Consider the following 23,989-nt stretch of genomic DNA (forward strand, 5'->3'; position numbering starts at 1 on the left):
GATAGTGCTCAAAAGATAAATGCTCATAGCTCTAAAGATAGGAGTAATAGGTGTAATGATGGAGACTCATTTAAAATGCAAAGCGTGATGATGAGGGAGATGGAAGAAAGAAGAGGAGTAGAATATTGGTACACACACACACACACACACACACACACACACACACACACACACACACACACACACACACACACACACACACACACACACACACACACACACACACACACACACACACACACACACACACACACACACACACACACACACACACACACACACACACACACACACACACACACACACACGGGCTTTCCCTGAATTGATGTCGCTGTATGCCGTAATGAGCAGAGGGAATACACAGGAGCTCACTGCTCCAAGCTACTCATTTGGCTTCATGTGTGTGCATTTTACTTGGTGTGTGTGTGTCTGGAGTGTGTGTGTGTGTGTGTGTGTGTGTGTGTGTGTGTGTGTGTGTGTGTGTGTGTGTGTGTGTGTGTGTGTGTGTGTGTGTGTGTGTGTGTGTGTTGGGGTAAATGTGTCACTTTCTGTGAGATGTTTAAGTTTCTGCATGCAGGTACCTGCGTGTACTTGTCAGGGGGTCGCCCTATGATGCGTACAAAGCTATGGTACAAAAGCACCAACTATGAGAGTCATGCCGACCTTTAGAGGGTCTGACTGTTAAAGCCTCCCACCCCCTATCCCCTTTGCATCCCGTTTCTTTTGCTCCAATGTCCCTCTCCCCTTTTCTCTGTTCAACCTGTTTCTTCTCCACCCCTACCTCCATTTCCATCAACAATGTTCATTAATATGATATAGTGCAGAAGAAAACAAAAGGAAGTGCAGGTTCATGAAAATCCTCCATCCATCTCCACTTTCCCCGCCACCCTTTAAGGATTGGGGGAAGCTGCTCCTCCAGCTACCTTTCACCCCATCAGCGTGTGTGTGTTTGTGTGTTCATTAGTGTTCAGTAGCAAGTGCAGTGCGGTGGTGATGATGGGGGTCGTAAGAGCAGCACGAGTTAGCCCCCAGTGCTCTTTTCTCTCCACCTGCCCTTTATATATATATATATATATATATATATATATATATATATATATATATATATATATATATATATATATATACACACACACACACACACACACACACACACACACACACACACACACACACACACACACACACACACACACACACACACACACACACACACACACACACACACACACACACACACACACACACACACACACACACACACACACACACACACACACACACACACACACACACACACACACACACACACACACACACACACACACACACACACACACAGCCATAAACCACACAGACATAAACACACACACAAGCACCCTTTTATCACTGCAGAGCTTGATTATAAACACCTTGGCTGTAACCACAGACGGACACACTCCCACATTCCCACATACACAGTGGAGGAAGGGGCCTCTTTCCCAATTACACCTTGTAGGGGGTGGGGGTGGGGGGGCTGGGGTAAATGTGTGTGTGTGCGTTTGCTGAAGGTGCTCATAAAAGCCCCGGAGATTGAGCTGATGGAGGGCATTATAAAAAGGCCTATCAGCCGGTCCAATCGCCCCACACAGCCTCGAGCAGGACAAAGGATCTGTTCGCCACTTCAACATTTACCTAAAGGCCTTTAACTCACACACCCCTCCCCCTTCACTCGTACCCCCTTCTTCCTCCATCCTCTTCCTCCCATTTGTGCGCTTGTTAACCTCGACTTGACCAGGAAAAGTTAACTGAGATGTCGTTTGATAGCGATGCCCTCCTTCACAGGTGAGAGTTAGGAATATTCACTCCTACTGTACATCTGCAGTGATCAAAGGTTGCAGCCACACTGCAGATGCACCCTTTGAACCCACTGGGACCTTAATAGTTGTTGCTAAAAGGACAGAAAATTACCCATTAGTGGTCAGAAAATCAATACAAGCCACACATGTGTTTTGGTTGACCTTTATGTTGAGGTTTTTCTTCTGTGATGGAAATTGTTTTGGAGAAAAATAAATAACAGAGAGACACAAGGAAGAGTGACAGAGAGAGAGAGAGGGAGGAAGGCAGGAAAAGGGTGTTTGGGGGAAGGTCTCCATCAGGCGGGTTTAATCTCTGATTAATGTACTGCTGTGTGCTATGAGGATGTGACTCCAAGCATGAAGACACAACCATGATAAAAAAAAATAAGAACACCAAGAGAGGAGAGAGCTCACCCCATCCTTCCTCCCCCTCCACCATGTCAACAAGTCACACAAAGAGTCCTCCGCTCCATTATCCCACATTAAGAACCCATACTGAGGCATCCATATAAGACAAATGCTTTTAGCAATCATTTTTGAAAACCCTTTCTTGTATAAAGAGCACTGTCTTCAACCGCCTCAGCTTTTGTTTATGCAAATCTGGAATCATTTTTAGGACTCTTACAACATATTGCCTCCTAAGAAGCGAGCTGCAGGAAATAGATAGTAGAGGCTGCAGCCTGACAATAGGTACTACATTTAATGTGGAAAGGAACAATGCTTTAGCTGCTGTGAGTGCTAGGTAACAGCCAAAGGTAAGCTACAGTGCGTTACCATGCACTTATAGTAGGTAGCCAGGTTACTCAGAGAAACAAGGTTACGCTGGTAATCGGAGACCGTGTTAACTTGCACTATAGTAACCTGCTTATAAGGTTAGAAACCAGTCCTTCACAGCCCTCAACCTGAGCTTATTTTGTAAGCGTGGCTTGCTCATTTTAACTTTATTAGAGATAGGTGTGTGTGAGTATGAGTGTGCGTATACAAAAGGTAGGATTTACAAATGTGCATCGGTCAACAAGGACCTATTTAGACCTCCAGAGGCTACTTTGTGTTAGTTTCATTCTTATAAATTATCTTAAATATGAGTCTGCAGAGCTTTGTGTAATATCGCCCATCAGCCAAATTCAACAAACAAAAGTATTTTTGCCTCAAATTAAAAGCAGAACAGAAATAACCACACATAAACATGTGCAAACCAAAAGCTGTGTATGTGTCCTTTGCTGCGCGCTAACACACGTGAGACAACGGATTGATGTCCAGTTTCTGCCAGCTTGTGATTTAGGCAATGCTGCATTGAAAAGCAAAACAAACTGGGACTGTCATAAATATGAAAAACAAGTGAGTCGAGGATGCGTCTTTGCTGTCTATCTGTGTGAGATATCATAATCATTTGTAAATGTGTGATTGCGCATCCATCATTAACCCTTCCTGTGGGGTTAACTGCAAATGATTGGCATATTTGCATACATAATTGGAAATGCCGATGTGTTTGTGTCTTTAGTGGGTATAGATTGCGTATGCATGTTCAGTAAACTGCATGTTAATTTCAGTTTATATTATTAATTACAGCTATTTTCTACACAGCTGGATTTCCCATGTGAAAACAGCCAACGAAGCAATTAGAGAGTAGTGAAATCTGTGGAGTGTGGACACATTGGACACAGTTGTTTGTCAGAGAAGGTTCAGATAAACAACTTGTACTCGCCTCACTGTGGTTGCAGCTACGGATTTCATAGGCTAGTGTGAGTTAGCCACACTAGGCTATTCTACAGTGCCAGCAGCAGGCAAACATCTCTCTCTCTTGTCAGTCAGAGGAAAAACACAGCCACACACACACACACAAAGCAGGCAGCAGAGAGAGGAGACAAAGGAAGAGAGGGAAAGCTCGAGTGTGGGAGGGTGGAAGAGACAGATCATGGGGGAAAGAAGGGGGAAATGAGCGGGAAAGCAGAGATGGAGAGAGCAAGAGACAATACAGCCAGCCAGGGGAGGTGAAAGAAAGAGGGATAGAAAGAGAGAAAAAAGGTGAGGAATGGAAAAGGAAAATCGGAAAGCAACATTGGACAAGCTCAATCTGACATCTGGGGAAATGGGGCGATGGAAAGAATAAAAGAGAAAGGGAAGAAGGTGGACAGTGAGAGAGAAGAATGTACTGTACAGTATGTGAGGGAGACAAAGAAAAAAGGTGGAGGAAAAAATGGAGAGAAGGAGAAAAAGGAGGAGGATTTTAGGTGAAGATCAGTGAGACATGATCTCCTACCAAAGAGACACTCTAAATGTTAACTTTAACCAACATGCCATAAGTCAGCAGAGGATTTAAAAACAATGTCTTCCTTGAATAGGCCATTACTGAATGAAAGTGTTGAGTAAAAGAAGTATTTTTATTTTACTCCACCAACCCTTCTGACAAAGACCTACTACAGAGAAGCTGAGGGAAGCACCCATGTTTACATAGATGTCAGTGGGAGGTCATGAATTATGCATGCTATATGGAGTGGTATGGCTGTGTAACGTGGTTAGTGTGTATGTGAGTGTCTGGGCATTTAATGTTTGCAGACCTAAACTCCAGAACATTATTTTGTGTGTGTGTGTGTGTGTGTGTGTGTGTGTGTAATGGGAGTTTTACATTTCCCCTCCATCAAAGCTGTGAAACTGCAAGAGAGAAAATAAGGGACAGAGAGAAGCCCCTGGTAAAAACATCCATTTGCTGCTAATAGTGAGGTTATGCTGCCAATGCTACCACAATAAACACACATGTAAAAGAAAATAAACACAAAGTTCTGCAGGCCTTGCGTTTGGCAGAACATCCCAGCCGATCCAAACCTGACACACACACACACACACACACACACACACACACACACACACACACACACACACACACACACACACACACACACACACACACACACACACACACACACACACACACACACACACACACACACACACACACACACACACACACACACACACACACACACACACACACACACACACACACACACACACACACACACACACACACACACACGTCAATTTCAGTGTGTGGAACCAAAATTAAAAACAATAACAACCCTCAACGTCTGCAGATGTTGTGAGCTCACATGACCGAAGCCACCGGCTCCCATTGTTTACAGGGACGGACGGGAGAGAAGGGGGGGGGGGGGGGGGGGGGGGGGGGGCTGTAGGTGACAAATCTGTAGTTCAGGCAAACTGCTGCCTTGTTGATATTAAGGGCTCTATGATGTTGGGGGTTGTGTGTGTGTGTTTGTGTGTGTTGAGGAAAAACAGGAGATGGTCTGAACAACCTCTTCAAAATGGGGGTTGAGGGGGCCAACTGTAAATACACACACACACACACACACACACACACACACACACACACACACACACACACACACACACACACACACACACACACACACACACACACACACACACACACACACACACACACACACACACACACACACACACACACACACACACACACACACACACACACACACACACACACACAGTTCCACTGCTGACTGTTTTTACCCCCATACAAGCTGTCTACAACAACAAGGGACAGCCTGAAGATAAGAAAAACACTGAAAAACTAACCTTTACCATTAGGCCTGTGTGTGTGTGTGTGTGTGTGTGTGTGTGTGTGTGTGTGTGTGTGTGTGTGTGTGTGTGTGTGTGTGTGTGTGTGTGTGTGTGTGTGTGTGTGTGTGTGTGTGTGTGTGTGTGTGTTGACCGTGCCACTGCTAGCCAGTTTGCAGGTGCTAGCTGATGACAAATGTCTTTGAAGAACAAAGGACAACAGAGAGAGAGAGACAAAAACAAAATTGAAAAAGAGTATAACACAAAACCCCTACTGAGTAGAGAGGCAACAATCTAAGCTTTATCTCATATAAAAGGTCAGGCAGTGCGTAGCAAGAGAGACAGTTATGATTTGGTATGTTTATGAAACAGCTCGGGTCGACCATTTTAAGTTCGGCAATTTTAGCAGAACAAAGGGAGGTTTATGCGGCCCAAGGCTTTTAAATGTCATAATGATGATGAAGGGAAGTCACAAGAGCCAAAGGAACAATAATGATAAACAGAAAGGCAGAGTTGAGAACAGCCAACATCAGGGATCACATGATTGGCTGAGAATGAGAGTGAGTATGTGGTTCACTTTTTCAAATATAAAGCCTTCAATACATCTAAAGCCAACTCATTTGCAGCACACTTTAAAGAATAAATGAAGATGGGAAAGGCTATCTCTGTTTTTTTTAAACTGTATTAACCAAGTGTGTGATCTGGAAACTCAACCGATTTTTTTGTGCCTGTCCTTCTTATTTACATTTCTGGTCTTCTGTCTAGTCTCAGCTTTAGATGTTATGTGAGACACCAAAGACCCCAGAGCCCCTTATTGGATTATGAAGTAAAAGGATACTTTCCTGTTCAGGAAGAATTTATGCAGATCGCTGCCAGCAGATGGCTCTTAGATGTCAGACTTACAAATGGCTAACTTTCAATGACCTTTATCGCTCCCTCCTTTCAACATAAGGCCTTTTTGTTGGGGAAGACATCTGTTTGATAGTTTTCACTAAGTGTCAGGCTTGTGCATTGGACTCAACAGTGTGTGGCAGAATTCAGAGGATGCCAACTGTTGAAATGGCGCGGATCAAATAGCTTTCTTGTAAGCTAGATGTCATTCATGTCATTAAACGTGTTTCTGGCCCACGAGTGAACAGTGAAGTAAGCAGATCTGTGCCGAGAGGTCCTTTGATGGGGCACTATCAGCACTTTAAGTTTCTTTGAGTGCCGCTAGAGGAAAAAATGATCTTCTCTCTTGGAGGTGAAATTACATGTCTCTGCGGTAAATACATTATAGCCTCTCCCGCGGTGTAAATCTCTTTTATACATCTGTTAGTCCAGAAGGTGGATGCATACCACATCTGGGAATTAACAGAAGTGTGGGGCATGCCTTTGATTTATACACGAGTTAAGATTATATGAAGAATCGGTTTAGACTTCCAATTTTAACACTAGTATTTCAGGGGTTATGACTGTTTAATGTACATCGATATGCTTTTATAGAATATCCGTAATAAAGGTCCAGACGGCAATTTCTTTCAAGGTGTTCTTTGAAAACGTTGAAGGGCGGTTTCAGGATCCAAGGTACATTTTCAAGCTGGATGACATTTTCTCCTGTCCTTCCACACTGGAATTGGCAGGTAATTGGTGTCCTTTAAGTATCAATGACTCGACTGTCATTACACTAGTGCAGCAGACACTTCCGACAGTATCCAAGGCGGTCAAAACATTGCTTGAGGGAAGATGTAGGATTTTTCAAAGACACCTGGGATCTAACCTTATATGACTCAAGCAAGCTCTCAGCATGTGAGATGGATATAATGCCACACTGGCAGAGCTGAAAGTATGAAATCACAACATCCATAACAAGTGACTGTCACTGCAAATACATATAGGGGAAAATATGCATACAAGGTCTACTGAGCAAGCAACGCTAAACCATTTGACAGTCACAGAGCTTTATAGCTTATTTCCTCGTTTTGTTCCATGTCTTTCACTCACATCTGGAGCATCCTTTGGGAGGAATCACATCGTTTCCTTTGGAAATGTGTTTCTGCACTTGTATCAGACAAGCTACTGAAGCACACAAAACTTGCTTTTTATAGTGCACCTTCTTGGAAAACGGTCCAGTGTTTTGATTAAACGTACATTTAAGTGGCCCCACATCACATATACAGTATGTGGTGTGCAGCTTAAGGGAGGAACTGATATGTTCTGTTGTTGAATGGCCTGTCTTTGAATTTAATTTCCCATTTATCTTCTAGGATTATGACAAAGAATAATGAATGTTCTCATGCAAATGCTCATGAACAAAGAAAGGAAGTCATTAAAACATCTGGTCTTTAAAGCAGGCGGTACTGACAATCTTAAAATGGCAAGTTGGAGTGGTTTAAAATGATGGCTGGCGCATATGTACTCAAACACACATAGACATGTGCAAGCATATCACATGAGGGCACCTCTCCGTACCATCTCCCCCCCCCCAGTGACGTGGAGCCCACTCTGCTAAACCGCGATAAAATTCATGAGCGACACTCAAATTAAAACGAGGCTACAATTATGACACCCTCATGCCGTGCTCTTAATTAGTATGTCTCCATTTTAATTAATAAAGCCTGTCAGTCTGACAGATATCAATAATTCAAAACAGGCAGGTCAATGGAGCTTTAAAATTGATGGCCGTAATTAGAAATAATGTGGGGAGGAGGTAGTTCTGCAGGGCTGGGTTTGTTTTAGGTTACACTTGAGAAGCATGTCCCCCCCCCCCCCCCCCATTGTGTCGCAACGTCTTTGCCCCAAACCAAAACTTTGCTATGGTGTTCAAGGTAGAATTAACACTAAATGATGGCAGCAGGAGGTACACTATTAATCTTGCTATCATGCTGTACATTTTTTTATTTTCCACTTTGCTGTTAGAACAAGCACAAACGGTAAAAGTTGTTTTTCTTTGGTTATAGCCGGTAAACAACATTACAAAATAGCTTGAACACAAATGGCCGATTAGCAGCTGCTTTATGGAGAAACAAGTGAATTGACAAAAACCACAGTCACTAATCTACATAACGTTCTGTAAACATAGTTACAGGAGTGTAGGTGTTTTTCAGTCACTGTATTGCTTAGAAAAGCGCACCAACTGTGTGATTACTGCTGAAAACTTACATTTAACTCACATTATCCTAATTATTTCAAGAGCTGAATTCAAGCCAGTATCTGCTGCTGATTAAACTGCCCGGTTCAGGTTTAACTCTCACTGAGGAGAATGGATGTCCGGTTAACTAATTCCACTCCTCATTCGTGTTTCTGTTCAGACACGATGTGTGACTCTTGACTCTGCCGTTAATTGGTGCCACCTTGTATATATTGTGGATGATCATAATGCACGTTGGTCGATAGAATCAATTAGAGCTTTTTTGTTTTCCTGCAGCACTCTGAGCCATTAGCCCATTAAAGCCGGGGACTATGGATTAGTCCGCAGCAGCTGAGGGCCACAGAGCCCACTACCACATAAACATTGACTTTGAGGCCTTGTGAGAAGCTTTATAGCTAGCAGGCAGGCAATGAGTGAAAAAACAACAACTCTGCAGATAGTACAATATTGATGTAGAGAAAATTAGCATAATGGTGACATTTCCTGTGAAGCTTTAGATTGATTCTTCAGTTCATGTTTGCCATCGCTGCTGTCAGGCAATAAAGAGTGTTCAAACTCCTGAGAAGCAGCGTTATGTTTATTTACAACATCAATAACTGCAAATAGATTGTGGCTGATGGATTCAAATTAGTGTTACACACGACGCTGACGAGTCAATTTCAATGCTAGTGTAAAAAATATCAGCATACGACTTCTAGGGTGTCAAATACGTTACTTGGATCAAATTTAAACTGAAAGCTTTTTATTTTTCACTTCTTGATGTTGTAATTAGCATGCCACAATGAACGTTAGTAGCTCTGAAGTCTTTTGCTGTTAAATTGAATGTAAATCCTGGATTGAGATCCCAACTTTGTCCCGGTCCAGTGATTTGGCAAAAGATCGCAGTGCATTGAGGCTGACCGTCTACTAATCCATAGTTAAGTGTTCCCCCACACACACACTCACTGATATTCAACACGCTTGATTAAAGAACTCATTTGCATATAAATGTAAACACACAATTCCACTCCTGCAGCATCACAGGTGGTCGCTTTCTCAGGAGCCAGAACCCGTCTGGTGAACAGGGGCAGAACTCGATGTGGCTGTATTGACAAAAAATAGGCCTTTGTCTTTGATTAGTGTATGTGCAATACATCTAAAGCTGAGCTAGCAGCAGGGTGGGTTGGGCCATGAATAATCAACACAGTCACTGAGATTAGAAGTTCAGTACAATCAACAGAGGTGGTTTTCAAGCCTTGAACAAAGCAAACACCAGGGAATTCTGTAACTACAGAGCAAGAAGAGAGAGAGAGAGCCAATAAAAACAGATATTTAAGTAATTCACTCAGGTTTCTGGTTAATAAGATGCTAGGAGTTGCAATGACGGCGAACAAGGTGCTTTCATCTCATCTGCTTTTCTCCTGTGCATCTCAAGATCTCATTTTGTCGCATTATGCTGGGACACTAAAGATGGGAAATGGGAGGTTAGAGACTGGATCTGATATTACAATGGTGCACATGATAACGCTGACGGAAATGAGATAATATTACTCTAATTTTTGCATGTTTGCGCAAGTTACCTGATACTCTCAGAATTGATTTTAAGATTTAGCTGATGCCTTTTAAAACATGAATGCATCTGATGCTAAGATAGGATCACAGACACATAAAGCTCAGATGAGCCTGGCTCACGATGCCTACTGGTTGTGCTTAAGCCGAGATTAAAAACAACATCAGGCTTTTCCCATCAGGCCTCGCAGACAATGAAACAACCTGTTGTGATGAGCGTGTGCTGGCTAAATCTGTACATTACTTTAAATCCCCTCCAATTTCATCTTAATCCAGGTTGAAGGTTTCTCTGTTGACCTTATCGATCACTTTGCAAAGTGCTTTGAAGAGATTGTTTTCGAAAAAGAAAGAAGGTATTTCTCGTTACTATTCAGGTTTTGCACACAGAACAAAGAAAACACACACACAAACATACACACACCATGTATACATCACTTCAGGGGACATTACATTGACTTACATGCATTTCCTGGAGACTTATCCTAACCTTAACCATCACCAACACATGCCTAACCCGAACCCTAATCAAATCTTCACCCTAAAATTAATGATTCCCTTCATGGGGACCTCCATGTTGTCCCCATAAGGGAGGCGAGTCCCCACAAGTATAGTAATGCTAGGACACACACACACACACACACACACACACACACACACACACACACACACACACACACACACACACACACACACACACACACACACACACACACACACACACACACACACACACACACACACACACACACACACACACACACACACACACACACACACACACACACACACACACACACACACACACACACACACACACACACACACACACACACACACAAATCAGGTTTTATTTATATAGCACATTTTAAAAACGATTTTTGGTCGAGCCAAAGAGCTATACATGCAAATAATAAACAACACATTACTACAGTCGCAAACAGAAGACCATAAATTACAACAGCAAATATAAAACTCAAACAAAGGGAAATGTCATGAGTCGTGCTCCGCTCTGACTAGAAGGCCAGGGAGAAGAAGTGAGTTTTAGTGTCGATTTAAAAACCCTAGGGTCTGGGCCGACCTCACATGGAGGGGCAGAGTGTTCCAGAGCCTAGGAACACTATTAATCAATTTCCTTAACAAAACTCTGCCTGCTAGAGTTTTGATTGAGACAAATCCCACTAAGTTTAGATGTTTTGGGAACCCGTAGTGGTTAGAAAACAAGAACCCTCTATTACACGTGTTGAGCAATATCCTCTGTATATAAATACAAGCACATTTCTGGTTGATATTTTTAGCTGTGTGGAGTTAGGCCAATCTGAGTTAAACTGAATATTGGACAGAACACATTTGGTTTGGTCGCGTAAATTGTAGCAGGAAAACCTCAATGTTCTATCAGATAATCGTACACCGAGTCTGGGAGAGCGAGACAGTGAATGAGAGGGAGAAAGAGAGATCACGAGAGCCGTCTTTTCCGATGGAAATCACATGGTTTCAGAACTCCCCTGGCATCCAAACAAGTAAAACTGCTTTCTTTGGCAAACGCTCAGCATCTCTCTCACTCTTTCCCTCCCTCTTTCTCTCTTTCGGTCACTCTCTGCAGAACCCACACTCCTCTCATGCACACGCCCCATCCTCCCCTCCCTACTCTAATTTCGAAACTCAAACTACCTCCTTTAACCACAAACACAAACAAACTTTGAAAAAGCAGTAATATCAGTTAAAGTCTTCCCTTAATGTAAGAAATGACCACAGCAAAACAAAGAGTAGAAGAGAACCCAAAAGATTCTGAAGCCATGTTGCTTTACCTAAAGAAAAACAATCATTTGAGCTTCGCTTCGGGACTCTTTTTGCTCAGGATGGGAAGTCTTTGGGTCTGTTCCATGTCTGAGTTGGCTGAAGCACGCGGCTCTGAGTGTGGAGCACATGGTTGGCTCAGTACTGTGAACTGCATGCTCTAAAACGCACTGATAAACAATACATTGAACAACAATAACAACCAGTTATGTTTTGGCATCAAATTAGATTATGAAGTCCGTCGCACAAGCTTTAATATTCCCTTTTTCAAAATGGCATCCATAAATCTGGATGAATGTGGTTTCATGCTAAAAAGGGATGGCTGACTGCTAGCGGTTCGAAGAGGAGATTTGAATCCTCAGATCTGTAGTTTTGAGGTTTTGTGATAATAAGCAGAGCACTCTCTTGATTTCCTCTTCGGTTGTACTTCACTTCCCCTGCTAGCAATTAGTCTCCAGAATGCTATTTGTCAAAAGCCAAGCCATTTGTTTCCACTGGTCTGCCCCCTCCAGCTCTAGTTACAATTGACTGTTTCCTGTATAGAGAAAACTCTTAGAGGAAGGAGCAGTTGGCTAAACCAGAACATGAGTATAGAAGTCTGGATAGAGAGAATAAGACAATAAACAATAGTGTAACAAATCATACATCTGTCACAGGGATCAATTCCTGCCTCATTATTTCACGACACGGCACATTTTTGAAACATTTCACAAAGGAAACCATTTCTTTTGGACGATTGGGAGTTGGGGCAATGCAGAAAATCGGTCAATCATGGAACGACAGCTATTGATTTTCCGAGCAAGATCTGAGGAAATGCGGGTGAAGTAAAAGTGCTGTAAACAAATACGATGGAGGAGGTTACTCGATAAAGTAATGAGAGCTGGACTGGCTGTCAGAGCCGTAAAAATGTAGTTTCACAAAACCCCCGAGGTGTAACATCTATATGGAACATTGTCATTTTCCCTCTGTTTTCCCAATGATTGCAGACGAGACAGCGGGTACTTCAGTGACTCCCAGTGAGGTAGGAACCTATTGTATCTGGGTTGTAAGGGACCTGGAGAGCCATCAAACAGCCAGACGTTTTCATGGTAAATCACCAGCAGAGAGGGAACTTCTGAGAGTGCAATTAACAACCTCAAGGTCAGACTCCTCAGGAGAGTTCGAAAAAAAGAAATCCTCAGGCTTTCTCTCTCTTTCTTCTCCCTTGCTGTTACACTCTGAGCTATAGACTCATATACATGCTCGCTCCATCTTTACCCTCTTGACCTCGTCTCCACACACATAAGTTTCCTTCACCCGTGTTACTCCCTCCACCAGCGCTCCAAGCCTCCTCCCTCTCCCGTTCACCCTCCTTGTCTCCATTACGGATAAACGTTACTTTGTGGTCGGGCGCAACACCGGTTTTCCCCCCGTGCCAGAGACGGGATGAAAATCGGTCGCAGGTGTACAGGATGAGAGCTATGGATCTTAATCTGAAGGCAATAATGCCGCTGTGCACTGAGAAGGTCACTATAGGGATATTTGAGAAAGGAGCTCTGGGTTTACTTGCTCTTAAAACATGGCGAGAATTCACTTTTCCATGTTCCTGATTATGTGAGCACACTTGGGCAAATTGGGCTAAACGTTTTTTTTTTCAAGTCTTGCTTTACAAGGGGTTTGATTTAGTACTTGACAAAGCACAATAGATCATTGGAGTTTGAGCACCAGGCTTTGAAGTACTACACAAAATAATGAGATGTCAAGCAAAGGCTGTTGGCCAGAAATAGGACTCCTTATTAACACAAAAAAAAGGCTTTGATTTTAAGAAGAGATGAAGTGGCTGAACTTTAACTATGAATATATTTGAAAGAATGTCAAATGTAATTGAGTTACGTTGAGCTCTTAATGTTTACAGAAACCTGAGGACATTTTTTATTACTGAAACTAAAGGGGGCACACTTACAAACTCTGTACTTTGATCGGGATTAAAATGAGTGCCGTCCAAGATGTTTTTAATTGTTGCAAGGGCATTTACGTTACACATAACCTCAACATACCTTTTCTTCCTTACCTGGTAAGAGATGACTCAATGCCTCAGGTAGACCAACAAAGGAGAAAAGCGTGTGTAGGCAGAGCGCACCATTGAAACAACAATACAAACGCTGACAGTTTCTCAGCTGGAATTCCACATCATTGAATGTTTCCAAAAGCTTTGGCTGTTTTTTTATAATGCTGTTAGTTTAGGGTACAGGATAACAATCCAAAATGAAATCAGTTTTTTCCCTGGTTGTTTGTATCTGTGTCGGGGGTTTTGGCTGGCAACACAATCACACTAATGACATTTAATAAAAAAATGAAATCAAAAAAAGAACCTGGCACTTTGCTGTTGGGATTTTGTCGAGAGAGACCACTTAGGTGTTTCTGAAATATTGTGTGTGTGCCTGTTAATAAGTGGGAATATGTAAAGCGTTTTAAAGGTTGTTTGTCCTATGCTGCATTTAATTGGATTCGGGCAGACGGTAGACACCGGACAATGTGCTAGTGAGAGGGCATATAAATTGAGGCCGGCAGAGAATACCGTTAATGGTAAATGTATTGTTGTTCCAAAATAAACATGTTTAACTTTGGAGCAGCAACATCCAAATGATATGACCAGCGCTTGAAATCCAACCAAGCTATTACAAGTAGCTACATGCACTAAACATGAAATCATTTTATTGAATAGATTTTATTCCAGTCTTTAAAACATATATTTCATCACCATAGCAACATGTCGTAAGGCATGTTTCTTCATCTGACCTGATCTATAAGGCTTTCTTGGTGTCAGGTGGTCTCATTAGGAGGATAAATAGGAACTTGCTTTATAAAGTGATCGTCCCTGAGCCGAGGCAACAAGTTGAACTTGTGCAAGGGCAGTGAGATGATCAATAAGCCATTCCACAATAACCGTATAAATATCAATATTATGGCGATCCCCATGCAAGGATCTAATTAGAGTGGGACTGGTGTAAAAACGTCTGTCTAATCCAGGTGATGGATTCAATTTAAAAAGAGATTCTTTACTGTTAATGGGAAACAAGAGAGGGCCAAATCAATGATTCATAAGCAAATAACTATTAAATGTGAAGCAGGGCTCAGGATGTGGTGATAAAGCTGCTCAAATGGGTTTTACTGTACTTTACAGCAAGTAGACATCGATTAGACTCCTCCAGCAGCATCAGGATAAGTAATAGGGTGTGATGTTCGATACCAGCACGGAGCTTTACGGTATCAGTGTTTCTCATTTAATAGTGAAAGAGTGTTGTTTCTTTATTATATGGCTCGCTGCTGCCTTGGACTGCTTCCTATTAATGTTTAATTGCCCCATGTGGATGAGCTTCAGTGTGGAATATGCTGACCAGTTTACAATAACATTTGTGTGTGTGTGTGTCTGTGGGAGTGTGTGTGTATGGTCTAAACGAGACTCGCTTAACGCGTGAGAATATAGCTCATGCATTATAACATAATAACTGTTTGTATTGGGTTTGGTTTACATGAAACGATAGCTGTTCTCCCACTCACATATCAATTATTATTCTTAGTGTGTCTTTTTTGGCTATAGGGCTGCGGTTTGTCTCACTGTTTTTGTTACAGAGCAGGAAAGACATGCTAGAGGCTAGCGAGGCAAGTTCCTATATTGGTTGAATCTCATGGCCTTGAGTTTAGAATTTAGGAAACCACCAGAGGCATCCCATTTAAATAACCATAACCATAATTGCCTCAGCCAGCAAAGGAAACATCATATGATTCCTCTGAACATTTACATTCTGCAGAAAACCCCTCAATATTTAGGACAGGGACACGATTTTAGACCTACTTCCTTTTCGGAATAACAATATATCCATTCCAACATACGGACATCACTGATGTGCTGAGACAAATGTACAGTGGCATATGATTAAATATATATGGAATGGAATAAAAGTGGCTTCCTGTCAAATTACATTGCATTCTCTGATAAAAATGGCTTCAAGGATGACACAAAAAGATGGGATGTCAGACCATATAAACTCTGTTCTATTTACGAGATGACATATCTATGTCATAAACCTTCAGCGAACTTTGCATGTGTGATCCCAAGCCAAACTCCCTCAAAGTCAGGAATCAGACTCTCACTATCAAAGAACAGGCATGCTTGTTAACGTGCACGCGCTCACACACAGGCACACTGGCCTACCTGGCATGAGGGACATCGATGCTGGAGGACACCACTTTGCGTTTCTGCTCCAGCAGGGACACTGATCGGGTGTCAGGGTCCCGGCCAACGCGCTTTCCGTCCCCCATCCGCTGCTCGTCCACTGCCTCGGGGCTGAGGGAGCCGCCCTCACCCCGGTGACTCTCTGGAGCTCCGTTACTGAAGCAGTGCTGGAGAAGGAAAGGCAAAGAGTAGAAAGTCAGTACTTGGGCAGAGACCTGTCTTCAGTTCTTATGATGAAGCTGATCTAGGACTGCACCATGAGAAACACATTTTCTGAATTGAAAAATGCCTTATTTTGTAACGCCCAACGTGATAACCATGCCGTGCCTTTCTGCTGCAGTTATGAGAGACTGAGAAATGTACTGCCCAAATATTACTAAACTGCATGAAAACAATAGATGTATCATTTTCAACACAGTAGCCGTTTGGGGTTTGTGTTCTAAGCGTATGAGCCACATTTTAAGATTTTATTCTTTACATTTCAAACAAAGGAGTACACTGTCCAACATGGTTTAAACATCATTTTCTAGCATCTTGGGCCTAAAAAGCTTTTCCAAAACAGATTGGATTCACTCGAAAATGCAGATGTCAGCTAAAACAAGGTTCTTTTCTTAATTCCTAGACGTCTTGGACATGGCAAGATACTGTTGACAATTCTCCTAAAACTCCCTTCTCATAAAAAAACAAAAATTAAATGGCATCCTTAACTCAATATAAGCTACAGGACATACAGCCAATCTGGTTTGTAAATTACAAATAAAATGTAATGAAGTTCAAGGTAATGATGTTAAAAGGGGGGGGGGGGAGCAAGAACTTTTAACTTATAATAATATACACAAACATACTTATACACAAAACTAAATATTTCTGCGCCACACACACTGAGCAACATAAACTACTCCATGACACACACACACACTCAATCACGATATATCATCATTTCTCCCATCTGAAAACGCCCACCTGTAGCAATGTAAAAAAACAGCCCAAATCATCTCTTCTTCTTACACAACAGCAGCAAATGGCATGCTTTGGCACATGAATACCTGCATGCACCTACGCACACACCAACACACACATTACTGTAGGTAACTAAAGCCATCAGGCTTCTCGAAACACACTGAGAAAACAGCCAGTGACACACACGGCTGCCCATGCCACTAGAGCGTTGAGGAGTAAGACATGCAGACCAGTGTGTGTGTGTGTGTGTGTGTGTGTGTGTGTGTGTGTGTGTGTGTGTGTGTGTGTGTGTGTGTGTGTGTGTGTGTGTGTGTGTGTGTGTGTGTGTGTGTGTGTGTGTGTGTGTGTGTGTGTGTGTGTGTGTGTGTGCATCAAGATCATTATCTCGTAGCACTGTAACACGATTAGGGTTGACGGTGGAAAAGGCAGCGGCACCCTAGCATCACTCGCACACATATGCACAGGAGAACTATTTACTTAGATTAATGACGTAAAAAAGCAGGGGATGGAGTATCACTCATAGAGACCGGTCACACCAACACGCAGTGGCGCAATATACGCTCCGTGAAAACACAGTCTTGAGTAAAACAACAAGATGGATTACAGCAGCTCGGGAAGATTAGGCGTTGTGTGTATGCCGAGTGTACTTCTCGGATAGAACCAACAGCAATTCCTTCCTTTCACCGGGCTTATGAATGATGGCATTTCACGGAGCCAGGAAATTGTAAGGCATGCCAAATTGGTTGTGAAATGTGAGGCGCATGTGTCAGGCTGCTGGTGTAAATGTGCATGTGTGTGTGTGTGTGCACGTACTGAAAAATATCCCAAGTGTCCTTCATATCTGCCCTCTTAATCTCAAATTCATTTTCTTTCTTCAAATCACACCAAAACACACACAGACATGCACACACACACAGAATCTCATAACCTACTTGCTTTAGGCCGTTTTGGACAGTTTAAAGCTGCCACCCTTTATGGGTCAAAGGTCATAATGAAGCAGGCGGACACGGATCATAAATTGAATCCCATGTGGGGACATTGTCTTTGAGCTCATATGGTTCTTTGTTGGTATGAAGAATTTGTATCCGCTATTCTTTTGCAAATACCAGGATTAGGAATGATTAATCAATAAAGTTTTAAAAGACATTAATGACGATTATATGTTCAAACATTACACATGACTTAGTCTGTGTCAGATTTGTTGTTCGGAATTGCGAGTTGAAGAGTTGCAATTTTTATTTAAACTTACATAACAACTTTTGGTGCCAATTGTACCCAGCTCAGCTGTAGCTAATATGCTAATGAACATTGATTTCATGAGTTCCCCAAAGAAAAGTACCATAGAATGATTATGTCATTTTATGAAGCAATATTAAGTATTCTACTTATGTATTATCTTTAGGGCTGACAACATTTTGTATTATTGATTAATAGGCCTGTTATTTCAAGACGTTATCAATGTATTATGTGGCGTATAATAAGTAAACAAATTGGGAAAAATCTGTTTCCTATTGTTTAACGTTAAGTTTTTAGATGTTTGTTTTGTCAGTCCGGCCGTGCATGACATTAAGGATTTTGGGAGATGGCCCTGTGGGCCATCTAAGCTAATTTACAGATGTCCCTTAGCCCAATAGAGATTGCCCTGAAAAATGCGCGCGGACGAAATGGCACGAAGTGTTTGGGGGGCCTCCCCCTAGAACATTTAGATTTTGCAGGTCTTACTGTAGATGCCGTCTGGTGCATTCTCTAGACTGAATTATAAGATGAACCACCACAATATTATATTGTTCAATTTCATTCTTCATTTCACTTGTTTGTTTGTTCTTGTTTGTGTTTGCTCGCTTGCATGCCCTACATAGCTATAAGAAATACTTAAGTTGTTTGTCAAGACACTTTCCATCTGATGAAGGCAAATGCCTTCCCAGATGTAAAAAAGTAGAAAACATTACATTCAGTTGTAACTGCCAAAACAAACATTATGTACATTATTATGGCCCCTGTTAAAAATATTTGTAATGTTATCTACTGTAAGTTGGTCGAACGAATGCCTCCTCATCCGGAAGCTGACCGAGCAGACCCGAGCAGCAGTCGAGAGGAGCCGAGCGCATCCGCGAAGCACACAAAATGGCGACGTCAGAGTTCCCGTTAGCCGGCAAATCTAAATCTCTTCGGTCAAAATAATTTCCCTTTAGCGCAATACCGCTTCAGTTGCACCACTTATGTGACAGACAAGAAGAGTATGTGACAGACAAGAGTAGTCCATTCTAATGTGTAACACTTAATGTGGAGAAAGAGATGTCCTGTATGGGTTGATTGTGCGTTGATCTGTTGGTAATGCCTGGGGGTTCCGGTGGGCATGTAAACAAATGCATACACCTATGCTTTGTGGCCTCACCCGGTTGCATAGCGGCACTTATTGTTTAGGTGTCCTTTAATAAGCAGGTAGTCATATCATTAGCTAGAACTAGCTGGATCTGATCGGTATGGACATAAACGCGAGTGAAGTCTAATCTGACGGGAGAGAGAGATCAGCTGCTGCTGACGAGTCGACACGCAGCTCTGCATGATCACATGCAGCGGTGAGCGGACAAAACACACACTTCAGGTTAGAATATCACACGTAGCTCTTTGAATTACCTCTCAAACTACCTAAACTAGTTATAGATATGTTTAGTTTTACTGTCGGGTCACTCATTACTGGATCTGCGAGCTGCATAATACTGGTATAATAGATTGCCCGATCGGGCAACCAGCAGGTGAGTCTTCATGGCCCGAGCTAAATACTAGATGGCCCCGGGCCATCGGGCAGCCCTTAATGTCGAGCCCTGTCCGGAATACAAAACCAATTTAGTTTAATACTGTGTAAAACAGAGGATACTATGAAATATGGTATAGTGAAAACTGCATTTTCTTCATTAAAGATTACTAAGGATTAATTGTTAATGAAAATAGTTAGCACATCTTAATAATATGGCAGGACTTTGACAACAAGCAACTTCATTATTCCATCTGATGTTTTAAAGTTAAATAAAAAACCATTTCAGAATCAGAATACCTTTATTAGTCCCACGGAGGGGAAATGTGCGTAGTTACAGCAGGGAAAAGAGCCACTGACAGCTTAATGTTGCATATGTTAAATATGTGACATGTATTTTAAAAAAAAGTACTAAGTTATGATATAATTAAAAAAAATATATATATATATAATAACAAATAAAAAGTTACATAATTAAAAAAATACACATCCTGTGATAAATTGAAAGTGCAATGTCTGTCAGAAAAAGAAAAAAACCCATTTGATTCAGCCATTACTCTTGGTGTTAGAAAGCAAGTTATTCTGTGTGCAGTACTAAAATATGACTATATCTTTGTATTCAATGTGGAACATAGATTAAATAAGATAAAAGGCATTGAGAAAGCGGGAATACAGATGTGTGTTCATAGCACTCTCACACATACGTAAACACAAACACCTCCTCTACCCTACCCTTAGATTACTCATACATCAGCACAGGAGACCCTGTGGCCGCTGCGCTTCATGCTGATGCTGTTCAGCCAACCAATAAGCTCAGCCGACGCCGGCTTGCCCGTCTAGGATCACCGCTCTAGAACAAAGAGTCACTCAGCTCCTGTCAACAAGCCTTCTTCATTGACTCCCACGTTGCCGTACGATTAACGTAAACAACAGCAAGGACAACAAAAGCGTCCAGCAAAACAAAATCAAGTTTTGCCTCTTTGTTATCAGTGAGGCATCTGTGTAACATTTCTCAGACACTTGCACAAACCAACAAGTCAACAAGTGGCATCCTGTCCCTCGTAGAACAGGGGGGGCATTCGTTTGCCATACCGGGCAATGTGCCAAGCATCCAGATTCTTTGGAGCATGCCACCCGTTGCCAACCTGGGGGTGCCTGCTTTATTGTCCGTACAGCTGCTGCTCAAACAGGGCGGCATGCCCACAAAAACAACCCCCACTCCAAAATCTAAAGTAGTCCGCTCTACCTGATTAAACATTCAAATACATAGGGGGGAAGCACATCAATGCACATTAAAAGCCACACAGATGCACATGTGAATACACACCCGCCCCTCCTCCTCATTTTATGGCTTGTTTTCGACCTCAGTGGGAATTAAGTGCTGAAAGAGACTTGACCATTGTGCTGGCTTCACTCTCCGCATCAGCTGCACTCCTCCTGCCTGCGCCAGGGACTTTATTGACGGTATTGTGCAACAGCTTTTGGGAGTGCAGCACAGAATACACAAAAATGTGCAAATGACAAAATAATTGAACCCAAGTTTAGACTGCATATCCCATCACTCAAAGCTATGACATGTGTCCATATGGACAGAGCATTTGTCTTTGTTTTACCATGAACCCTTTAAAGATGAACTACTATTTCATTTAGGATTTATGTTGCTGCTGTATCTGTAGATGGCAGCACACCCTCGCTATAGCTCACATAAAGGAAATGTGAGCAGTCCAGCATGTGTGGTCACAAAGAGCAGCCTGTAAGTTCACCAATAACACACATGAATGCAGGCACAAAACCACACCGAAACGAAATAAACCAAAATGCATCCGTAAACAAGCCATAATTTGGTCACATGCATTCCTCAGTAACTGCCTCACTGTAAAAAACAAAACACACACACACACTACACTCACACACGCATACACAAACACTACACACATGCCAGAAACAGTGTTTTTATTCCTGGATTGCCTCACACAATGTTTTTCTGAGAGAGTATGTGACACCAAAGCTGACAAGTTGGAAATGAAGGCAATTAGGTCACTGCTAATTAGGAACCCACATCAGGAAAGAAATGTAGACATCATCAAAACTTCAAATTCTGCCTCTAATTTCAAAGCCAACCCTATCTATTTGTAACAGTTGTTAAACAATAATAACTCTGGTGTGAACAAAGCCATATATATTCAACTTGGTGAAAAGCTGCATCATATTTGAATGAAAATGTCAAAAATATCATAAATAATTGAATGCAAACGTGCAATTAAATGCATGATTTCCCAAATGGTCTGTATTAAATGTTATATATAAATCATAAGCCTCTGTGCAAAAGCCCCGGACATCAGTCCAAAACGCTGCAGTCAGAGCGTGTTTGTTTGCCTCGGCTTACCCACCCACTAGCCCACATAAACATTGCGCAGGCCCTATCAAGGCCTTTGTCCCATATCTCTGGTGTCGCCAAATGTCATGACAGTCCGTTATTTGATGCAATATGCAACTGAATTTGCATAATTTATAATCTGAATCATGCTGTTTTTGTTCAAACTTGTTATATTTGACATCAGTGAAAGCAGCAGCAGCGCCAGTGACACCGTTATCCACTCCGTGCAGGAAGCGGTTAATGCTGCAAAAAAAACGCACAACAAAAACAGTGAAGGCGCTTTTTTGCCAGCCGGGGCGCTACTCACACACCTTCAAGCTGGACTTGAGCGGTCCTTTGGCTGCAGTGTTGTTGAAGCCCGCGGCTATCTCTTCCTCGGAGAACTCCTTGAGGCTCCCGTCCTGCAGGAGCACGGTGTAGACGCTGCACCGGGATCCTGCGGTCGACACGTCTCTGTTTTCCTGCTTGACAGCCTGGACCACTCCTGTCACCGGGGCACCGTCCCCCGTCAGACTCGGCGCATAAACGCGGCTGCCGAGGATCGACCGCTTCACCAAACGCCTCGTATGCATGTTTAAAAGTGTCCCACTGAATTCGGAGCCGGTGAACCGGTGAATTTAAAGCATTAGACGTCGAATTATAACCGGTAAACAACGTCGAGAAAAACACGAAACCGCAACGGGTATACTATCCAACAGCCCTGGTAAAATGTTAGAAAGCTGCCACATACTCAGAGGGCGAAGACTCCCAACAGCGTCTTAAATGAACCTTACTCAAAAGCACCGAAAACTGGAAGAGAACTTAGAATTAGCACCCGACAAAAGCCGACAACACAACACGATTCATTCGCCGTTAAACAACCTCCACAGCCAACCGGCTACCAACCTTCCTGTCTCTTCGACCTGTTTGTTTTCGCCACTGCTCCCTGCGAGCTCGTGGTGTGGCGGGAAAACACGGACTCAGAACTCCACGCAGGACACGACGTTACGTTTGTACACGATCTAACAAATATGTGGTTTAATCGTGAGTTTACGACATGGACACTGAATAGCAGAAGCAAACACATCGAATAAAATCACTTCTCTGTAGCCTTATCCACTGACTTTCCTACGTAGATGCTGTTAATGGTCGAAAACACGGCGGTTGCGTGACTCCGGATCCGGCTACTGTTAGCTCCAGTCCGGGCTTTGCTCCGACCGAGCAGAGCCTTTACCGGCGGAATGCTGCCTGTAAACATGTGCGGTCCGGCGGCCAAGGCGGGCTGCTATAGGTCGGTACAGCACACGCCTCCACAGGCCCCCCCACCGCTCCCCCCGATCCGCCAACAGAAGGTAATGCAAGCCGGCGGGAGGATGCTCAATTCAAAACAATGACGCAAGGATGGAGAGGAAGCGAGAGGGGAGGCGGTAAGGCAGAAGGAAAGAAAGGGAAAAAGGGGAATTTAGGCTTTCGGAAAGGAAAACTTTGACCAGACAGACAGGCTTTATGCAGTAACCTAGTTGTGAAACGCATGTAGCCTACTTTTCATGTCCCATGGGATTTCTAAATTACTATGATCTGGTTTTGAGATATAAGTAATGGCCTGCAGTGGGATTTTTGAGGGGAGTTTAAAACAACAGGTTTCTTTATTTCTCATGAGGTCGTCATTACCTAACAAGTGAGTTTTATTCTACTCAAGGTCCTGGGCTAAACATGTGCCAAAATACACCGCCCTGCACATTTACACAGGCAAGAGCCAACCAAATCTTTGTCAACCAACCCCATCAGATAACTTAGA

General features: G+C 42.7%; 1 protein-coding gene across 1 annotated transcript in view; it reads right to left on the reverse strand.

Annotated features, from left to right (window-relative positions):
- znf704 (zinc finger protein 704) overlaps positions 1-23,466 on the reverse strand; it is a 53,514-nt gene extending 30,048 nt beyond the window's left edge. The window contains exons 1-2 of the mRNA XM_079654653.1: positions 22,524-23,466; positions 16,100-16,287 (exon numbers count right to left, since the gene is read on the reverse strand). Of these exons, the coding sequence (XP_079510779.1) occupies positions 16,100-16,287; positions 22,524-22,784 (449 nt within the window). The 5' untranslated portion in view covers positions 22,785-23,466. The remainder of the gene's footprint in view (positions 1-16,099; positions 16,288-22,523) is intronic.
- Positions 23,467-23,989: the final 523 nt, after the last annotated feature.

Source organism: Notothenia rossii (genome assembly GCF_949606895.1).
Source record: "Notothenia rossii genome assembly, chromosome: 10".
Lineage (NCBI taxonomy): Eukaryota > Metazoa > Chordata > Actinopteri > Perciformes > Nototheniidae > Notothenia > Notothenia rossii.